The sequence below is a fragment of the Tursiops truncatus genome, chromosome 18 (assembly GCF_011762595.2).
Source record: "Tursiops truncatus isolate mTurTru1 chromosome 18, mTurTru1.mat.Y, whole genome shotgun sequence".
In the NCBI taxonomy this organism is placed as follows: Eukaryota; Metazoa; Chordata; class Mammalia; order Artiodactyla; family Delphinidae; genus Tursiops; species Tursiops truncatus.
The window spans coordinates 49,706,076-49,726,035 of NC_047051.1; the positions used below are offsets into that span (position 1 = coordinate 49,706,076).

Consider the following 19,960-nt stretch of genomic DNA (forward strand, 5'->3'; position numbering starts at 1 on the left):
CTTTCAGCACTTTCCCTAAAAAGGCAATAGTTTAAAGACATGAGAAGATGTATTGGTTTAGGACACAAAAGCCACTAAATATGCTTTATTTTTAAAAGAAGGATTTAAAGTATTACCTTGAAGCTGACATATTGTAGATGGTTTGAATGTCTTTTAATAATCTGTTTGATCAGCTCTGGATGTGTTGCTTTCAAATAAGATGTAGCTGGCTGATTCAGTTCAAATTCAAAACATCTCCACAGGTCAGGCATGTGAAATACCTGGTTCCAGTTGCGGCAAACTTGTGAAGCATGAGCCCGGTCAAGAAGAGGCAGATACTTAAACACTTGGAGAATAATGTCCTGAAGGAGATTACCCCAATCGCAAGTCTGAGAATGCTCATTTGTAGTCCTCAGTTTCTTGGATTTCTCTGCAGTACCTTCTTCTGATGAATTATGGTCACTATCTCTTCCTCCTCCTCGTTTCATCCTATTCAGAAAAAATGCATCATTTTTTTTTATACTTTTCAATAGAAATAAATCCAAAATTCATTCTTCTGTCACTGAGATGTGTGTACATGTGCTTACAAATACCAACAGAAACATGCAGGAAGAAGTGGATCAGGAATTCAAGGAGAAGAATGTCAAAACAAAATATAATGAAAAACGCCAGCAGAGACCAACTGTCGTTTTACAAACTTATGTCTTTGGTAGGTGCTTTTAAACATTTGTACTGTACTACCTGGGGGGAGAAGTTGATCATAATTTTGAAGCTAAACCAAGAATTTATATTTCAAAAGTTGCAGTCAACTAGAAGGAATATAAAAGAGAACCTACAGTGACACTTTCTCAAGATTTCTTAAAAGTCATCTAAGGGTACCTACTATATTTGAATTCCTGAATTCATGGCAGAGTCCCAAGAACCTCCAGAGAAGACCTGAATTAAGTAATCAACAGATCTCTCCACACTGGGTAGCCTGTGATATGTGTTACTGCCAGACCCAATCTCTGCTTAAAATGAGCAAACTCATCCCCACTGTGCGTATTTGGTCTGGAATGTGGCTGCTTCTTCCAACACATCACTTGCTGTTGCAATGTTTTATCCAAGTTGTATTTTTGAATGAGAGTTAAGTGTTTATTCTATCTGTTTGTATGACCTGCATTCCATTTGATTTTTTGAAAGTAGTTTTGTTGTTGTTGTGTAAAACAGTAGTACGGTTAAAGAGAATGGGTTCTGGAATCAAGCTCCCTGGTTTAATTCCTGGCTCTGCCTCTCACTGGTTATGTGGCCTTGAACAAATTACTTGACTTGCCTGTGCTTCAGTTTGTGAAATGGGAATAACAGAAATACGCAGGGTTCTTGTTAGGAATTAAACAGTTATTAGGGCTTTTGAAAGGAGATATCGATGATTGCTGAACTCAGGTATAGGAAAGCAGTCTAGTATTAAGGACATTAAAGTGCAACACAAGAAACAGAGGTTACCAACCAGAGGGCAAAGAATGATCCTAGATTTGTTTTAAAATGAAGTGTGTATGAGAGAGAATGAGAACGCAAGCTTATGTATGAGAAAGATACACTGGAAGTAGATTACCACATTAATATAGTAACTATAATAGTGGGATTATATAATAATAGTGGGACAATAATAGTGGTGGGATTACAGGTGATTTTTTCTTTTGCCAGTATGCTTCCCTATATTTTACACGTTTCTTTTAATGTCAGTGAATTAAACTGTATCAGATAAAAGGTCTCGTTTTGATTTATTTGGAAAAATAAATATTGCAGGCTCTAACTAAATGGGGGTAACTGCAGACCACTCACTGGTATCCCTATTTAGTTTAGAGCCTGCAATACTTTTGTCTCTAGAGAGCAGTTCTGGCAGGGTATGGTTTGGATTTAGAGTCACAACTTTTTCACAAAGGATGGCTTGTAGCTCTAGCTCCCTTCGTCTGGCACATCAGTATGTAAGAATTCTGACTCCTGTGTGGGACAAATGTACACAAGCATGGCTCTTAACCAAATATGTCTCTGCAGACTCTCTCTCTAGTAGCTAGTTAAAATTGTGAAGGAGGATTAGAGCCTGGAGGAAAATGGCAGAGGACCCTGACTTTCATGCCATTAAAATCAGCCCAGGAGGTCTTAGTACATGTGCAGTAAACCACCTATTCCTCATTACTCCTACTTCCAACTCTAAGTTAAGTAAATTAAATTATGTATATAATATTGTGCAGGGGGAGAGGAAGGGAGAAAACAATGACAGAGGTGACAGCAAGAGGGTAGTTTTATAGAAGACTAAAACTTACATCTGAATCTAAGAATACATTTTTAAAATGTGTTGAGAGACAAGGCAGTATAATCTACAATGTCATATTTAATATTAAAAAAGGTCTCTCCTAGGAATAATTCTCACTAGAGGTTGAGATAACAGTGTCATTATGACCCATTTTTCTGCTTTAACTTATCCTGAAGGCTTACTTTAGTTTTAGCATATAAAATCTGGGTCAAAGAACAAAGAGTTTGCTACTCAGGGCTTATAATTTCTCTTCTGACTACCTAAAACTACTCAGAATTTTGAGAAACAGATTAAAAACATAATGAAGTTATCTTTATAATTTCTACTCCTTATTAAAGAATGCTGATCTATTTCTGGAGAAAAGTCTTCTAAAACCAGAACTATTCAACTTAAAGACAGAATGGTTCGGGCTTCCCTAGTGGCGCAGTGGTTGAGAGTCTGCCTGCCGATGCATGGACACGGGTTCGTGCCCAGGTCCAGGAGGATCCCACATGCCGCAGAGCGGCTGGGCCCTTGAGCCATGGCCGCTGAGTCTGCGCATCCGGAGCCTGTGCTCCGCAATGGGAGAGATCACAACAGTGAGAGGCCCGTGTACCGCAAAAAAAAAAAAGACAGAATGATTCATTTTACTTTAAAGTATATGGCCATATAAACAAAAATGACAGCCTTTTTTACACAGTTATCTTTGCTGATCCTAACAAATACCTTCTTTTGTCTGTTGCAGTCTTGTTTTTAAATAAAGTATATTTCAATACCTTTCCAAATTGAGGGGAGAAAAAAGTTGACATATCAAAAAAAAGTATGCAACATTGAGGAAAAGTATCTCTTGGTCTAGATATATAACACTATATGATCACCAAAGTATATTTTAAGCACTTACTAGTCTATGACTAGTCTGTAAATTATCAATATATGACTGTAATATGTCAGAATTACAGTATACTAAGCAATAGAAAAAATGTAAGACCAAATGCCAATATAAATGTCTCTGTATTATCCTCATGTATGCATAAAAATGTGAGCTCATAGTGGGCACCTAAGAAAAAATTTTAATGTCTAATTTTTTCCACGATGATCTCATTTATTCATGCAAAAATTTACACTGCTTTCAAAAGTATTTTATTAAATCTATTTACACATGAAGCTGTTATACAGAAAGTTAAACAATTTTGAGCATCCACCAGTCTGCAAAGAATTTACTTCAATGGATTATCTTATCTCCTACTTTTAGTCAAAGTGAAAATACCTCTCACACTTGAACAGGAGTGCAGAGGAGAAGCTGGATGATCAACATCTCTTAGATTTTGTAGAGCACCCGAACTAGGCCTCTTCATGCCTCCGGCAGTTCAGTTCAAACTGTAACTTTTCCAGGCCCCAAATAATCGATGCAACTTAGGCCCCTAAAAGCATCTGGTGAGGGACTTATACTGCTACGAAGCATCAAAAAGCAAACTAATGAGGAAGGACTCCAGCCTCGTTGAGCAGCACAGGGAATTATGCAATTTACTCTTCACATTTCCATACACTCTGAAAGAAGCAGTCCACTTGAACATCAGTTGAAGAGCAGCAGAGGAAAACACTTAGCCGCGTGCCCCTCGTTGTATTTTTAGTACATTGCACTGGTAGTAATTTTAAAAGCCCATTTGTAGTTAGCTCTAAAAAGCCTGTTTTGGGCAACACACTTCCTTTCCATTTATGTTCTTCTTTGACTAATATCACAATTAATATGCATTCTTTGGCTGGAACACAAGACTAAAACAGCGCAAAGAGCTTAACTCAGGACTAGATGGTATCAGAGAGTGTGGTGGTGCGATCATTTGTAGATACTAGAAGTTGATGGCGTGTTTATAAAGATTTCAGGAGTAGAAGGAAGACGACTCTAATTAAAAGATCTGGGCCGTTCCATTGGACATGATCAGCAACAAAATAGCTCATCTCTTAGCCTGGAGATACAGGCCAATCATTTAACAGGCTGTTTTCCCGATCCCTGCACGCAACCCCATCTGAAAGGGGTGCTCTTGCTCAAAGCAGGCGCGAAGCTGCTAATCACAAGTTGACCAACTTTTCCACGTGGCTATGAGCGGCCCGGGCGTCCCCTCCTCCCGCGCCACCTCCACGGATTGGCTTTCCCTGACATTTCTGCTGCGCCCTACCCCGGGCAGTCTGTTTTGACATCTTAATGCCCCTCATTTCTCAAGCTACAAGCACGGCCTTAGCCGACACCGGGAAGAGCCGGACAGAGCGCAAGCTCAACCTTGTCGGTCACCAGCCCCCGCCGAGGGTTAACAAAGCCGGGCGACAGGCTCGGAGGTGTCGCGGGGAGACTGCTGCAGGCCGCCGCCGCGCACGCACCACGCCTTGTTGACTTGTTTTGAAGCAGGCTCTGCGGGGAAATGCCCCGGGGCAGGGTCCGCTGTCGGGCCGCTGCGCCGCGCCCCGCCCCGCTTTCCCGAGGAGCCGCGCGAGCGCACCCGGGGCCCCGCGCCCCCCGGCCCGCCCAGCCGCCCGCTCACGTCGGCGACCCTCCCCGGCCCCGCCCACGCCCCGGGGCTCGGGCCCTCGGCAGTTACCTGCTGCCGGGGGCGGCTTCCCCCACACTCCACCCCGGGCTCCGCGGGCGGCTTGGCTCGCGACTCTCACATGAGGCCCCGCGCCTTGCGCTCCCGCTGCCGCGGCGCCCCGCGCTCCACCCGCATCCGAAGCGCTGGTCCCGGGGCGGGCGCCAACGCGGCTCCGCCTTTGCGGCTCTGGCTGCCCAGGGAGAAGCCGCCCTTCTCAGTCCCGCGCCGTCCGCGTCCTTCTCCCAGGTCTCTCGTCGCCGCGCGAGAGACGCCTTCAGCGAGCCGCAGCCACCATCACCGTGTAGGTCCTCTGCGCCGCGGGCCAAACACTGAGTCCAAAATGGCGCCCGCGTTCGCGGCCGCCCGCTTCCCCTGGCGCGTCTCCGCTGAGGGGGGCGGGCGCGTCTCCGCCGCGGCGCGTCCGCGGAGGGCGAGGCGGGGGGCGGGAGGAGGCCGCGCCCATTCGGGAGCGCGCCCCGCCCCGCGCGGCCGCGGGCCTCAGTCACCTGGTTCAGGCTGGAGTGTCTGCCGCTTTCCTCCCGGATACGTGACTGCGGCTTTTCGGGGTTTTTCGTCTTGAAACCGACGGTGGGAGGGCTGGAGCCAGCTAGATGCCTAAGAGACTCTCTGCGGTGGAAACTGTAAGTTTAGGGAGGTGGAGCAGCGAGAAGAAAGAAGGGCGAGTCTCTGGAACCGGCTGTAACCCAGCAGCTGGCTCGGGCCGAAGGATAAACGGTAGCTGCTGCAGCGGACACACCTCCGCGCGCGAGGCGGGAACTCCGATGGCCACACCTGCGCCGCGTAACCCGAGGGGGTAGAATACAGCTTGTAATAATACACACCATATAGACCATGACAGGTATAGCATAATAATATTCATCATGTATGCATAAGGTGTCTTTTAAAACTGCGGGGAATTAAAGCCGAATGGTGACAGTGTTAACTCTGGGATTACAGGTGATTTTTTAAAAATCGCCTTTATAAAGTAGACTCCTGAAATTTGTAAGTTGCTTTATGAAACACAATGAGGAAAGTGTAAGGGAGTAGATGGCTATTTAAAAGAAAACTCTGGTGAAGCCTTTTGTAAGTGGAGGCATCTTTTTAACTGCTACCTGGTTAGCTTGTTTTAAAAGTTTGGATTTTGGGGATACTGGGTTTTCTTAAAGTTAGAACTGTCCTTAGGTGCAAAATCATAACTTGAATCATGCACCTTCCCTCCCTCAAAAATAAAAAGAAAGTAATTTTTCATCCAAACATAGATGTCTTTTCAAGGATCTGACCCATGTGTAAGAGACTAGAAGGCAGTGAAGCCCAGGCAGCCCTCCACAAAACTGAGCTAGGAAGCCGTGTGTAAGATGATAGCAAGATTCAACGCGGAAAGATGCCACTGTTCTTCGTTAGGGCCTGGCTCTCTGATCATCAGGTCACAAGGAACAAAGTCTCTAGCAACATAATAATGTGTACCTGCACTGCAACATTTTTTAGGTTCCTCCGTGACTGGCTGCTGAAGGACAATAGGAAGACAGCCTGTGATAATTATAAGAGGAAGAAGATAATTATAAGAGAGGACCTTGCTGAAGAGCAAGAGCCCCCTTGACCTCTTTTTCCTTTATCACAGCACGTTATCACCTCCTAGCATATTACATATTGTATGTCTGTTATGTAATGTCCCAAGCCCATTTATTGAAAGCTAGGTTAACAATAAATGATCAGCAAAACACATTAAACCAAATCAGCAAACATAACTAGTATATATTACATCACACTAAAATTTTCACACTCTAATTGTAGTCCCCTTTTAATTCCTCATTACAGTCTATCCTCTCCCTAAAGAAGGCAAGCATGGGATCTTGGCACACCTTGCCTATCTAACGCTTCCTTTTCTTTTCTGTTTTTGTTATTGAAAGATTTTATTTCACATTTTTGAAAAAAGAAACTTGTGCTTATTTTAAAATCATTCAATACCTATTTAAGTTTTCCCGTTGTGTTAGTCAATATCAGTCTGGAGGGAAGGGAGAGGGTGGCGGTGGAGTAGTGTGGTCCAACAGCGAAGAATATTTTGTTACCAACCCTGTTGGACAGGGTTGCCAGAATTGCCAGTGCAGAGATTAAGAAAATTTTTGTTGTATGATAATGAAAATACCATATATATCAGTATTTGTGAAAAACATCTATGCTAACTCTTAGAGTGAAATTCATAATTTTAAATATAGTTACTCAGAAACAAGTACAATTCAACAGAAGCCAAATATTTAACTCAATAAATCACAAGAAAAAGCAACAGAAAAAATCCAAAGCATCAAGGATAGTATAATGTTGTTTACAACATGGCTACCACCTGTTCTTCCCTTGCGTATGGTCAAATGCTGCTTCTCACATTAAGAGATGAAGTCCAGTTCCCTTGCCCTTGAACCTGGGCTTGCCCTGGTGATTTGTTTCACCAGTAGCATGAGGCAGAAGTGACATTTTAAAACTTCTGAGGCTAAGTCTTAAGAAACCTTACAGCTTTGATTTGGGTCTCTTGGGATGCTTACTCTTCAGACAGTGTGCCAGAAGAACCAGTCACCATACCAGAAGAAAACGAAGCAGCACAGTGCAATGCTCAGTGAACTCCAAGAGACAATGATAAATACCCGTTTCAGTCCAGTAGGGCATTAAGTGGTTTGTCACGCAGTCGTAGATAACTGGAAGAGAATTAAATAATAAAGACAAGGACAGGAATCAACAAAATAGGAAAAAAATAATAGAGAAGATTATCAAAAACAAAAGCTGGTTCAAATAAAAGTGAATAAGGTAGATACAGCTCTAGTCAGATTGATTAGGAAAAAGTTGCAAATTAACAAAATACAAAATTTTTTGAAGGGGGAACAAATATAGCCACCATAGGTATTTAAAACAATAAAAGTATGTTGTAAATAATTATTAGCTAATAAAATTGAAAGCCTAGATAAAACAAGTAAGTGCTAGAAAAATATAAAATGCCAAAATTGGCAGGAAGAAGTAGAGAATTTGAAGAGATCAATAAACATTGATGTAATTGCCAAAGCCCTTTCCTCCCATATAACCCTAGACCCGGAGGGAATTATAAGTGAGCCCTACCAGACTCCCAAGTAAGAGTTAATCCTTTCTTCTACAAGTTGTTTGAGAAAAAGGTTGAAGAAGAAAAGCTGCCCAGGTCATTTTATGAAGCTAGTATAATCATCGCTCCCAAACCAAATATGGAAAAGAAAGGAAAACCGAAGCCCCATTTCTCTTATGAAAATAGGTGCAAAAATTCAAAAAGAAATATTAGGTAATCAAATTCAACAATGTACTACCAAAACCAAAAAATAAACAAAACCAGGACAAAACAGTGACAATGACACTCCGGAGCCCCCTTGACCTCTTTTTCCTTTATCACAGCACGTTATCACCTCCTAGCATATTACATATTGTATGTCTGTTATGTAATGTCCCAACTCGGATATAATAAGCACCATGAAAACCTGAGTCTTAGTTTGGTTTGTTTGCAGATCCTAGGCTCCCGGAACAGTTCCTGGCTCGGTAAGTGTTTCTCTGAAGAGTGAAAGAACATGACAGGATGGGGCTTCTGTTTGTATTACATGGTGTAGTGTCCCGGATTTGAGCCACATTGCAACTAAAATAAGTCCGTCGTGGGGAGTACATGGGCAGATAGATGTTGCGGGAGAGGGAGAATCCTAAAAGGTAAATGGGGATAAGCAAGTTTGATTATGGACCAGAGGCTCCAAATCGTACAAGGAACCCTGTGCTTTTGTGATTCACCAGTATCACAAGTCCCACAAGGAACGGGGAGCCCCCTCACAGAAAACAGGAAATCTGTTAATAGAACAGGAGAAAGAAACTCTAACTATCGTGGTCCTCCTTCCTCCTCCACTGTCTACAAGGTGCTTGGTGTAACAGAGGAGGAAAGGGACAAGGTCTGTGTCCTTCTATAGCTGTCTAAAGGGATAACATCCACCAATGAAACAGAAAACACTTGTACAGTGATGTATTAATAAGTTCCTAATAAGGTAGTATACAAGAGTGCTGAGGGCACGAGATGCAGAGTAGAATAGGGATAGATGGGCAGAGCTCATTCGTTGATCAAGGTCAGTTTTGAATCGAATCTCGAAGAAAATAATGGAATTAAAGAGAAGAGAGGCAGGCAGTCTATCCAACTGGCAAGGGAAGCACAAGGCCAGGATTTGGTAAGATTATAGAATCATAATTAGAAGGTCATTGTGTTCAACTACTGCCCAAGACTGAAATCTGTAGTGAACACTTAGTTGTCGCCTAGTAGCTCTTTTGGGGAGAAGCCCCTCCCCATCTGCTTGGTTTTAGTAGTGGTTTCCTGTAGCACGGGAACCTAGGCCCCGTCCACAGTTGATTGGTCCAGAAATGGACACGTCATTCAAGTTAAGACAGTCCTCCCCGCTGGGAATTTGGAATTAATACGGAAGGAAAGAGAGTATTCCCTTCCTTGGGTGTTTGGACTGGGAACATACAGACACAGGGGTTATAGGTGGTCACTTTCTACCACATGGTCTGGAAAGCAGACAGGCGTGGTCTGCAGTGAGAAGGAAGGAGAGCAAGATGGATGCAGAGAGAGGACCTAGAGGAGAGACGAAACCACGGCCCGAGCGCTGGTCCTACCCTGTTCTCAAGCCCCGGCGGTATCCCAGCGATTGCCTTTTTTCTGGCTTGCTGAAGTTACTCTGCATTTGCTTTCTTTTGCTTGCAACCCAAACTCCTTACCAGTGCAAACTTGACCTGGAAAGGCTCCTCCTTAGTTCTTCAATGTTTCCTTTTAACTGAAGGGCGATCATGGAATTTGTTCCCGCTGTGTCCTGTGTCTGGGAGTGGGGCTAGGGGTGGCATCTCTCCATAGCTGCCGTTAACCAAGCATGAGTCTGCCGAGTAACACAGGGGTGGCGGCTGGGGGTACACTCCTCTCGGATGGAGTTCTAGGAAAATGAGCGGGCCTGACGACTGCCTCTTTTTGCAGGATTTCCTGCCTTCCATGTGGGCAGCTCAGCCACAGATCTTGTATGAGAAAGATGCATGGAGTTCTCTTCTGAGGTCAGGTAGCTCTCCGAGGAGCAGTTGAGTTGGGGAGGGACAGAACCTTTAGCGTTAACGTAGTCATCCCTTTGAATCACACAAGGGACGGGCCTTGTAGATGTATGGTTTTATAAGGAGGATGCTCACAGGTTCTTTCCCACTCTTTGACCTCTTTTTCTCTTTCCCCAATTCCTCTCCTTTCTCTGAAGCTCTTTCCTTTCAGGTCCCCCAGTTTGGCATTTCCCCACAAGAGGAGGAACTTGCATCTCCTCAGGCCTTTCTGGGGTCCTGCAAACTTGAGAGCTGTAAGTCTCCACTGCTCAGTCAAAGCTGCTCCAGAGTGGGATGGAGAAGGTCTGGCACCTGGGTCGGGGGCTTAGGTTTTGATCCTTGTTCTGCCTTTACGGGATATGCAAGCGTGGACAAGTTACTGAATTTCTTTGTGCTTCAGTTTCCTCATCTGTAAAATGGAATAATAATAATAATAATGTTATTATTTTATATCTACCACAGAGTTGCCATTAGAATTGAATGAGTTAACGGTACGTGAAGCACGTCTGTCAGTCGCAGGCACATAGTGAACGCCCAGTGAGTGTTAGCTACATTGCTCTTATTATCACCACTCCAACTCCGCATATGAGGACACTCACGCCTCTGTGGCGTCTTACCTCAGCAACCCCACTTCTCTCCTCTGAGTTACGCCAGCATACCTCTCCCTCTCAGGCACATTAGCCCAATGAAACTACTTCATTTTAGGCTGTCTCTTGGAATTTTAACTCTATCTAGGACTAGACTGTAGACTCCTCAAAGGAAAGAAGTCTGTTTTAAGAACCTGTGACAAGAACCTTTATCAACTCTTCCTGAGACTTCTCCAAGGGCAGTGTCTTTCAGACCACCTAACCTGCTTCTTGCGTTACCTTCCTAAAGCCCCTGTCTTTTTCTCAAAAAAATCCAAAGATGCGTGATAAAATCCAAACAGTTGAGAAGGAGATTCTAGGCCAGGATAGTTCATTTAGAAATATATGCAAGCCATATACATATAACTTAAAATTTCTAGACTCCACATTTTAAAAAAGCTAAAAAGGAATAGGTGAAATTAATTTTAATATTAAATATTTTATTTAACTCAGTATATCCAAAATATCACCAGTTCAATATGTAAGCAATTTAAAAAATTACTGAGATATCTTAAATACTTTGTCTTTTGATACCAAGTCTTTACAAAGCCTTGGGCTAGTTATTTAACCTCTGTGAGACTGGAATTGCCCCATCTGCAAAGGGAAAATAAGAGTTAATAGGTTTGTGGGAAGATGAAAATGTCATAATGCATGTGAAGCCCATTGTGTTTGTTTCTTATTACCTCAGACTTAGTGGCTTGAAATAACACAACTTTATTATTGCACAGTTCAGGGGGTCAGAAGTCCAAATGGGCTCCAGTCAAGGTGATGGCAGAGCTGCATTCCTTCTGGAGGCTCTGCGTGAAAATGTTTCCTTGTCTTTTCCAGCTTCTAGAGGCTGCCTGCATTCCCTGGTTGCTGGCCCCTTCCTCCGTCTTCAAAGCCAACAGTGTAGGGTCTTCAAGTCTCTTTCTCTGAGCTCTGCTTCTGTCACCACATCTCCTTCCGTGACTTTGACCTTCTTGCCTCCTGTTTCCCATGTTAGGACTCTTGTGATCCCATCGGGCCCACCAGGTTAATCCAGGAAAATCTCCCCATCTCAAAGTCTGTACCCTTAATTACATCTGCAAAGTCCCTTTCACCATATAAGGTGACATAATTACACCCGCTGGGGATTAGGATGTGGCCATATTTGGGGGGCTGTTATTCTGCCTACCATACCCAGGCATTACACAGAGATCGGCCACTGTAAGCCCTCAACAAATGCTCTCTCTTATTTTTAGAAAACTTTGATTATAGTTCTTAATAACATTGTGTTACTTACATGGTTCTGTATTTGTGTTCTGTGGCCGTCTCATCCGTAGCACCTGGCCCAGTGCTGCATGTATTTACTAACTTGTACAGTTCACTTCTCAGGCAACTTCTGTGTGTAACTCATGGTTACTAAGCAAGTGGGAACACAGTTCCCATCCTTGTGAGCATGTACTGTCAAGTGGAAATAGAACAGGTGCTCAACTATTTATTAAATGAATTGATGAAGCAAAACAGCTTACTTCCACTTTGGAGGAACACACCAACACCTTAGTTTTCACCACACTCTCTCCCTGGAATGCCTTTTTCACTTGTGCCTCTCAAAACTTATCCGTCCTGCAAGACTGGGCTGAAATACCAGCTTTGTTCTTTTTGGGGAAATGGACATTGTAAGTCCTAACCGAACATGTTTCTTGTCCTGCTTTGTTAACTAACATATTGTGAAGTTGATGGCCTTCTCTCTAGAGACTATGTAAGACTGTGTAACCATAGTTTATACAGTCACTTACTGGACGCTCTCCTCCAACCTCGGCTTTGATTTTGTTTCATAATTTTTCTTCACTGTAACTCCCTCCAGTACTTTTATAGCCTATGCATTTTTTTTCTTAGCTCCCTTATGTCGCTTGTGAAATGAAGCAGCCGTTAAGTCAGTCATTTAAAACTTATTATCCTGTTTCACTCAGCCAAGTCCTCTATGCCAAGATAAAGTTAGAAGTGCAAGAAATCTGTTGGGAGTGGTGCCTCTGAAAGAGCCAGGTGTGAGGGGGCAGGAGTGGGCGAGGGAGCGTTCAGACTGCCACGCAGGTTTGGCATCTACCCCAGGACAGGGGGAAGGAGTGCTGGGCAGGAAAAGGCTCTGACTGCAGCACAGCTCCAAGGAACCTCTCTCGGCTGGGCTAGCCCGCGTCCTGGTGTACAGATGGCCCACAAAGGAGCGCTTCTTTGGGCAGACATGGCCAGGCCCGGTACCCTGCCATGCTCTGTCACTGGCCAGGGCTGCAGGGGAAGAGTGTGGCTTTGGATCAAGTGCCGTGGCGGATCCCCTAGGTGGGGCGGGTGCAGGCTGGCAACTGACCCCTTGCCCACACCCGCCATGAAGAAGGTGGGCGCCGGGTCCCTCTGGATCTACCCTGCACAGTCCTTGAGGCAAAGCCTGTCTTGTTCCCTTGGCAATCTTGCCCATATTACTGGTGTCCAGTTTCCATTTCATGAGTTACATCTTTTCATAGGACCAGTTGGTAATGTAATAGTAATAGCATGATGGGGTAGGAAGAACTTGGGTTTGAGACACAGAAAGATCTGGATTCACATTGCAGGTTTTTTCCAGCCAAATCTGTATTAGATCAGCTGGCATCTAATGCAAGTTCTTTTAACTTCTTTAAGCAGCTGAAATGAGATTAAAGTCATCTGCTGAAATGAGATTAATAACTGTTTTACCTACTGAGTTGTCTGCCTAGCAGCTCTTTTGGGGGAAGCAACAGAGTTGCTGGGAGGATTAAATAAAATGCTTATAATTCAGTGGCAGCTGTTGAGGAGGCGTTGAATAAATGTTCTTCTCTTCTTTACTCTTCACTTTCAAATAATGCTTTACGTGAGATAAAGCACTTTTGTAAATGCTTCCTCAACTGATTTAGATTAGGTATTATTATTTCCAAGAAGTTGTGACCGAAAGGCATTAGTGGCTGACTCAAGGTCACACAGCCAAAACCGAGGCAGAATCAGGGCTTGAACCCAAGTCCCCAGGCGTCTGTTTCAGCACCGTTTATGTACTGTTGGCAGTTTTCAGGAAAACAAGAGGCGGTGTTCCATCTGTCAGAAACACGTGTGGCTAGGTACTGGTGGAATTCAGTGACAAAGTGGCCAGGGAGAAATGTTGGGCTGAAAAAGAAGGTGAATAAGTAATTGTTATATATGAGAAGTTAACAGTGAACTGTGTATATTTTTCAAATACGCTTACTGATGGAGTAAGGAGGTTTTAGACCTAAACACACTGTCCAGAAAACTGCTTAAGAAAAATGGCTTTTTCCAGGCCTGAAAATATAACAGGAAAAGAGTTTGTTTCCAGATTCCCCGACACCTGCTCTCATGATTTTGCTTTCTGTTTCCTGCCTGGTGTCCTGCACAGCATTTGAAACCTTCGTGCACAGTATGCTTGAGCCAGAAGTATGCCAAAGCCATCTGCCTTCTGTGCTTTGTCAGAACGTATTTATCCATAAAATGCTTTTCTGGTTTTGAGATGCTTGGAATATGACTAAAAATAGCTTCCTCATAAACGAAGATAAGCTGGAGTCATTGTGAGAATGTGTTAGGACTTTGTTTTTATCCCTATTACCAGCGTATTAATTTGAGACGGCTCATGGCTGTCAAGCAACCTCCATAGTTTCCCTTTCTTTTTCCTTCCCATTTACACACTGCAGCTTACATTTCTCAAGTGTCCATGACGCCTCCGATCTGCATGGCATTCTCAAGGTTAGTTTCATTACTGTGGCCGATGAATTTAAGTCAGATATGTTCACAATGGCCTCATCACATCTGGTTTTCTGGGGTAAACCTACGAACTGCTTGTCTCTGACCTACTTTGTGTTTTTGGGAAACACTGAAAGCCAGTCCTGAATCTGTGCCCTCAGTGTTCTCCCACAGGCTTGGGCATGAACCGAGATTACGAGATTACTGTGAAAGGCAGAGCTTTGCGAGCAGGTGCTGAGAGGTAGAAGCTGGGGCTGAGGGGTTGTCTGGGAGCAGTGTCGCCATCCCTTCCTGATGCCTGTTGCCCAACATCCTCATGGTAGAATGATCGTTTTGAAGAAAACAACTGTGTTGCCCTGAAGGTTCTGGAACCTCTTTTGAACATGGGTAGAGGATCCCAGCTAGCCCTTTGTCAGAAAATGTGTGTGTGTTCGTGGGGCGGGGGGGAGGATATAAACACGCGAGTGCCTTTAGGACCCTTTTCTGTTTCTTCCCGAATCATAAATCCAAAGTATTCTGGAGGTTGAAATTGAACTAGCCCTGCCTGCAACCCTTTCAGCTTGACTTGGGACCACCCAGAAGTGCCCTCAGTAACAACAAATGACTCTCCTGGCTTTTGAATCCATTGGGCAGTTAAAAATTGCTTGTAATTCTGGGGCATTGTCACTAATAACGAAGGAAGTTTGCATAATGTCCTTCTCCTGAGAGATTTTAAAAGAAAAGTGTTATCATTACTTTTTCAGTGATCGTTCAGATGTATCTTATTTAGATGAAGAGGGACCTCTGTACTGTTTCAAAGTCCTTTCTTGCTCAGGAAGGCCCCGCGCCTGTACATACAGTGGATCCACAAATTATATCATGAAGAGATCAGTCTTTGTGATCTTCAGATTTTTTTGTTTTTTTGCAGTAAGCTGTCCAACACAAGAAAAGTTGGACTATTCACACTGTTCTATCACATTCTAGAATTTTCTACACACATACCTTTTTCCTCCTGCCTTTCTCTACATCTCCACGCTTGAAATGCTACTTATTTTTCAAGGGGAAGCTTAAGGGGCCTCTTAGCTAACCGCCCCCCTCCCAACAACAATAACAAAAACAAAAAAAACACTAATAACCATCTTTCCTAAACCCTGAAGCATTTGGTGTGGACATTTTTATGCAATTTATTAGAAGATTCTGTAAATAGTTACCTGCGGTCAGGCTAGATCTTTTCTTTATATTTTAAGTTCCTTCAAGGCAAAGATTATTTTAAAATTCTCACAAATGCTTAACAAAGTCATTAAAATAATGGTTATTGGGGCTTCCCTGGTGGCGCAGTGGTTGAGAGTCCGCCTGCCGATGCAGGGGACACGGGTTCGTGCCCTGGTCCGGGAAGATCCCCCATGCCGCGGAGCGGCTGGGCTCGTGAGCCATGGCTGCTGAGCCTGCACGTCTGGAGCCTGTGCTCCGCAACGGGAGAGGCCACAACAGTGAGAGGCCCGCGTACCGAAAAAATAAATAAATAAATAATGGTTATTGACAAATGATCTATTTTCAACAGTGGGAATTTAGAACAAAACTGATCAGAACTTTTGATCAGTCTGCCTCATGAAATAAATATAATCTGATTTATGGCTCATCATAAGTCAACAGTGCGTCAATTTCATGAGTTAACTGTAAAAAACATCTACTAAAACACACAGTCTATAATAGATAAAGAAAAGACTAGTGATTCTGTTGATTGTTATACACGTTGAGAAAAGAGCTGGTTAATAAGGTGGAGGTTGTTGAATTTCCTAAATATTTTCTTCTATCTTTCGCATATGTCTGTTTATGAATACCTATCTATCCATCTCTCCAGTGTTAAGATTCCAACATTGTACCTCATTACTACTCCTATTTTCCCTAACAAACAGTTTTGAAGGTTATGATTGTGCTATGTTAGTAAATTTCTTTCCAAGGAAAACTGGATGGAGTTTTAGACCTTAGGTATTTAAATTTTGTTTCTCAAGCCAACACCTTACACACTTGTTAGACTTTATCACTGTATAAAAATGTACAGTGGTTTATTGACATGTACATTCCAATATGTTTACAGCTGCAAGATAATGAGGCACACTCAGTATTGCACTTCATTAAAATTTCAGGCTCAAACTTAACCTAGAAGTTTAAATGAAACTGCATTTGTAATTTAGTAATTCTTATACAGGACAAACATTGATATGTTTATATACAGTGTGATACTTATTACATTTATATGCCGTCCTAACACATTTTTTTTTTTTTTAAATAACAGTCTAGGAAATAAACCAGAATATTCCTCTTTTTATCCCCACCCGTGATGCAATTGTACAGGATTACAAAAAGGCAGTATACAATAAACAATGATAATTTTTCTCTTTTGCTTGAAAGCCAGCATCATTCTTAGTCCATGGGCATGGCAATTCTTTGATATCAATTATCTATAAATGTCCAATGCTTCACAGGCCAATGACGATAATGGCCACATGCAAACACCTCACAAGTTTGATGTCTTGGTTCAAAAGAAGATAAACTGAAATAATAGGGAAACTTTCCATAGCAAGAATTATGTACATGGTATTTGGCATCCTTCTTGCACTGTGAATGGTTCATTTTCATGGATGTAAAAATGGTCCCGTCTTTATCCTGAGCAGAGTTTAAACTTCACCACATCCGCCTGGGGGGATGAAGGTAACTTTTCTCTCTGTAGACAAAGGAATCTGAGTGTTCTAAAAAGTGTGAGCATTTCTGCACACTCCACAACCCAGGGCAAACTCTTCTCCAGTGGGTGGATGCACAACATGGAGAGGACATTCAGTTCCTTCTAATTGTTTGCCTTTGGGACCTGTATAAATTTTGAAGGAGGCAAAAAACTATAATTAAAACACACACACACATACAAACCTAATGTAAATATTAATCACCTGTAAGTTACTTAGAGAAATAATGTGACTGTAGTTATGCAAATATAAAATTAAAAAATTATTTTCTTCTAACCACAAAAACAAAAACATTCACTATAAAAAATTCAACGTACCACATACATGCAGCAGGAAGGGATAGGGTCCCTATCCCGGGCCAGAAGGATTATCTCCTTCAGCTTCTTAATCTGGACTCTTGTCCTCATCCATACAACACCGCCCCCTTTTCGCTCCCTTCCTTCGCTGGCCTCCAGCTCACCACCCTCCTCCTGCTCGTCCTGGCTCACGCCTCTATTCTGGCCATCTTCCTAAACACTCTAGCCTCACGTTATTCTCATCTTGCTTCTTTAAAGCTTCTTGAAAAGTCCTAAAGTACTTCTACTGTAAAGGAAGTGAAGGAAGAATAGTATAACAAATTTTACTTGAGATGAGCAAATAGAAAAGAGTAGCCGTACTTAAAAAAAAAAACCTATGCATCTTAGTATCCTTGTTTTTGAATAGATAATATACTTTACACGGTTTAAAAATCAAAATGTTAAAAAAAATTACATACAAAAAGAAGTCACCTTCCCCCCATTTTTATCCCATTTTTCCCTGTTTTCCCCAATAGTTAATCAGTTTTATTAGTTTCTTGTCAATCTCCCCAGTGGTTTTTTAAATGCATATGAGTATATATTCTCATTTCCCCCTTTCTTACAAAAGGTGGCATACTACACACACTGTTCAGTAACTTGATTTTTCATTTAACAGTATCTGCTATAGATCTTTCCATATTAGTACACAGAAACTCCATCCTCAGTCACCTTCCTTTTTAATAGTGTGTAGTACTGAGTGTTTAACCAACCTCTTACTGGATGCTTGCATTGTTTACAAACTTGTATTATTATAAACAATGATGCAATGAATAACCTTCATATCTGCTCTTTTTTATTTTTCTCACATATGTGGGTATATCCCCGGAAGTGGGATCGTTGAAGGGTAGGTATATTGGCAATTTTGAGAGGCACCACAGGGTTCTGCCATTTGCACTCTGGTAAGCAATGGATGAGACTGTGTGTCTCCCAGCTTTAACAACGTTGTACACTGTGGTGTATGTGCTCTTGCGTGTATTTCCACTCGTTTCAGATCTGTCTCTTCTGTGGTCACATTTACCTCCCCTTCCACTCTTCTCACTTCTGTTAAGCCTGGTATGCCACCCCACGGTGATCACCAGCCTCCTGACCTCTTCCAGTTTTCTGTCTCTTTTTGGTTTCATATTCACTTTTTCTCAGCCTGACCTCCATAGACAATCATCTCTCCTGTATTCTCAGTGGCTTCTTTAATTCCCTTGGCTTTCTGATGCTCACTATGCCGCCCATTCCCAGCCATTCTAGATCAAATCACTTGTCCATTTTATGGTGCTGGTTCCAGGCTTCTTAAAAAATATCATAGCTGCTCACAATAAAGGCAGATGTGTGACCAAAAAAAAAAAAAAAAAAAAAAAAAATCACGAAATCCTTTTAAATGGTTCTATTATCAATTTATAATTTCAAACTTCTCAGGGCCCTTTAGTGCTGAGCAGCTATCCTTCTATTAATCCTTAGCTGGCTTCCTTCTCAGTCCCCACACAATTGCTTCTTACAGCTTTGAGCCCCTCGTTCATGATGGTCATCTTACTTTTTACTCCACTCAGAAAGTCAGACGCTTACAAGGGCCGAGGAATTCCCTTTGTTTCTTTAGGATAGTTTGAACTGGGTTTCTGCCACTTGAAACAAAGTGTTCTCATGTGATCATTAAACAAAACGAGATACCATATACATTATAACCATATTTATGAATATTAAAAGCATACCTGCAGGACAGTGTGGTAGTTCTTCCTTAGGAATGCTAGTCATTCTCTGAAAATCATCATGACAAGCATTACAAAAATGTGTTGTTCCAAAACAGAAAAAGACTGCCACTGAACAGCAGTAGCGACATTTATATTCCAAAAAGTCTGTGCCATGTTTCGGACACATCTACAGCAAAAGAAAATAAATACAAGATTATGGCGAGTCTATTTCAACGATACCTAAGAAAACCATACACTTAACTCAGTGATTCATATTTTGAGAGTACACACAGCTCTCAAAACTGACTGAAAAACTGATGATACACACATTAAAATATTGAATAAATGTGTGGCTTGGCCCAAAAGGTTTGGACGAAGCCCCAAATTTAAATCCCAGCTCCATAATAACCAATATTATTTAATAAGCTAGCCATTTAATTTCCTTGTGAATGTTTCTTGGTCAGCCAAATTGAAAAATTAATAATATTTCTTCTATCTCTCAATCTCATAGATGTATTATTAAGATTTCACTGAAGACGGGAAAACCTAAAAGTGTGACTGCAGGTTTAAGAAAATGAAGTAAGTAAATTTATTACTTGTTGAAATATGGTGATTATCTTATGGGAGACAAAATTATAAAATGCAAATACCATCCAAAAGAAATAATATATACAAAATGATCTGGAAAATTATACACTGCCCTACAAACACCAGAAAGCACTGGGGAAAAAAACGTACTATACTATCCCCATCATATTCGTTATATTATTATTTTAAAAACACAGAAGCTTAACATTTCTAAACTGTCCTTTCTAATAAAATGTTCTGCCCACCTGAGCCCTGGACACATCAGAACAGGCACCGCAAATGAGCTCTCTGGGATCATAATCATCTCCCTGTCCAGCCTCAGCATCGCAACGAGCTTCACCACCGAAATATGC

At 42.3% G+C, this 19,960-nt stretch overlaps 3 protein-coding genes across 20 annotated transcripts in view; 1 reads left to right on the forward strand and 2 right to left on the reverse strand.

Annotated features, from left to right (window-relative positions):
* Positions 1-5,160, reverse strand: part of FBXL3 (F-box and leucine rich repeat protein 3) — a 20,144-nt gene extending 14,984 nt beyond the window's left edge. For 2 of the 6 annotated variants that reach the window (XM_073795339.1, XM_033843562.2), the window contains exons 1-2: positions 4,843-5,157; positions 117-468 (exon numbers count right to left, since the gene is read on the reverse strand). In XM_073795339.1, the coding sequence (XP_073651440.1) occupies positions 117-467 (351 nt within the window). In that variant the 5' untranslated portion in view covers position 468; positions 4,843-5,157. Of the gene's footprint in view, positions 1-116; positions 469-3,518; positions 3,800-4,842 lie in introns of all 6 variants that reach the window. The other 4 variants (XM_033843565.2, XM_073795338.1, XM_033843566.2 and 1 more) reach the window with 4 other exon arrangements.
* Positions 1,385-19,853, forward strand: LOC109547583 (uncharacterized). The gene is made up of 4 exons (XM_073795046.1): positions 1,385-1,401; positions 4,564-5,692; positions 8,346-8,376; positions 19,531-19,853. The coding sequence occupies exons 1-2, from the start codon at positions 1,385-1,387 to the stop codon at positions 5,411-5,413; spliced, it is 867 nt and encodes a 288-aa protein (XP_073651147.1). The 3' UTR covers positions 5,414-5,692; positions 8,346-8,376; positions 19,531-19,853.
* The window catches only part of MYCBP2 (MYC binding protein 2), a 279,427-nt gene continuing 275,762 nt past the window's right edge, over positions 16,296-19,960 (reverse strand). For all 13 annotated transcript variants that reach the window (XM_073795323.1, XM_073795322.1, XM_073795327.1 and 10 more), the window contains 3 exons: positions 19,853-19,960; positions 19,041-19,206; positions 16,296-17,133 (listed from right to left, as the gene is read on the reverse strand). In XM_073795323.1, the coding sequence (XP_073651424.1) occupies positions 17,018-17,133; positions 19,041-19,206; positions 19,853-19,960 (390 nt within the window). In that variant the 3' untranslated portion in view covers positions 16,296-17,017. The remainder of the gene's footprint in view (positions 17,134-19,040; positions 19,207-19,852) is intronic.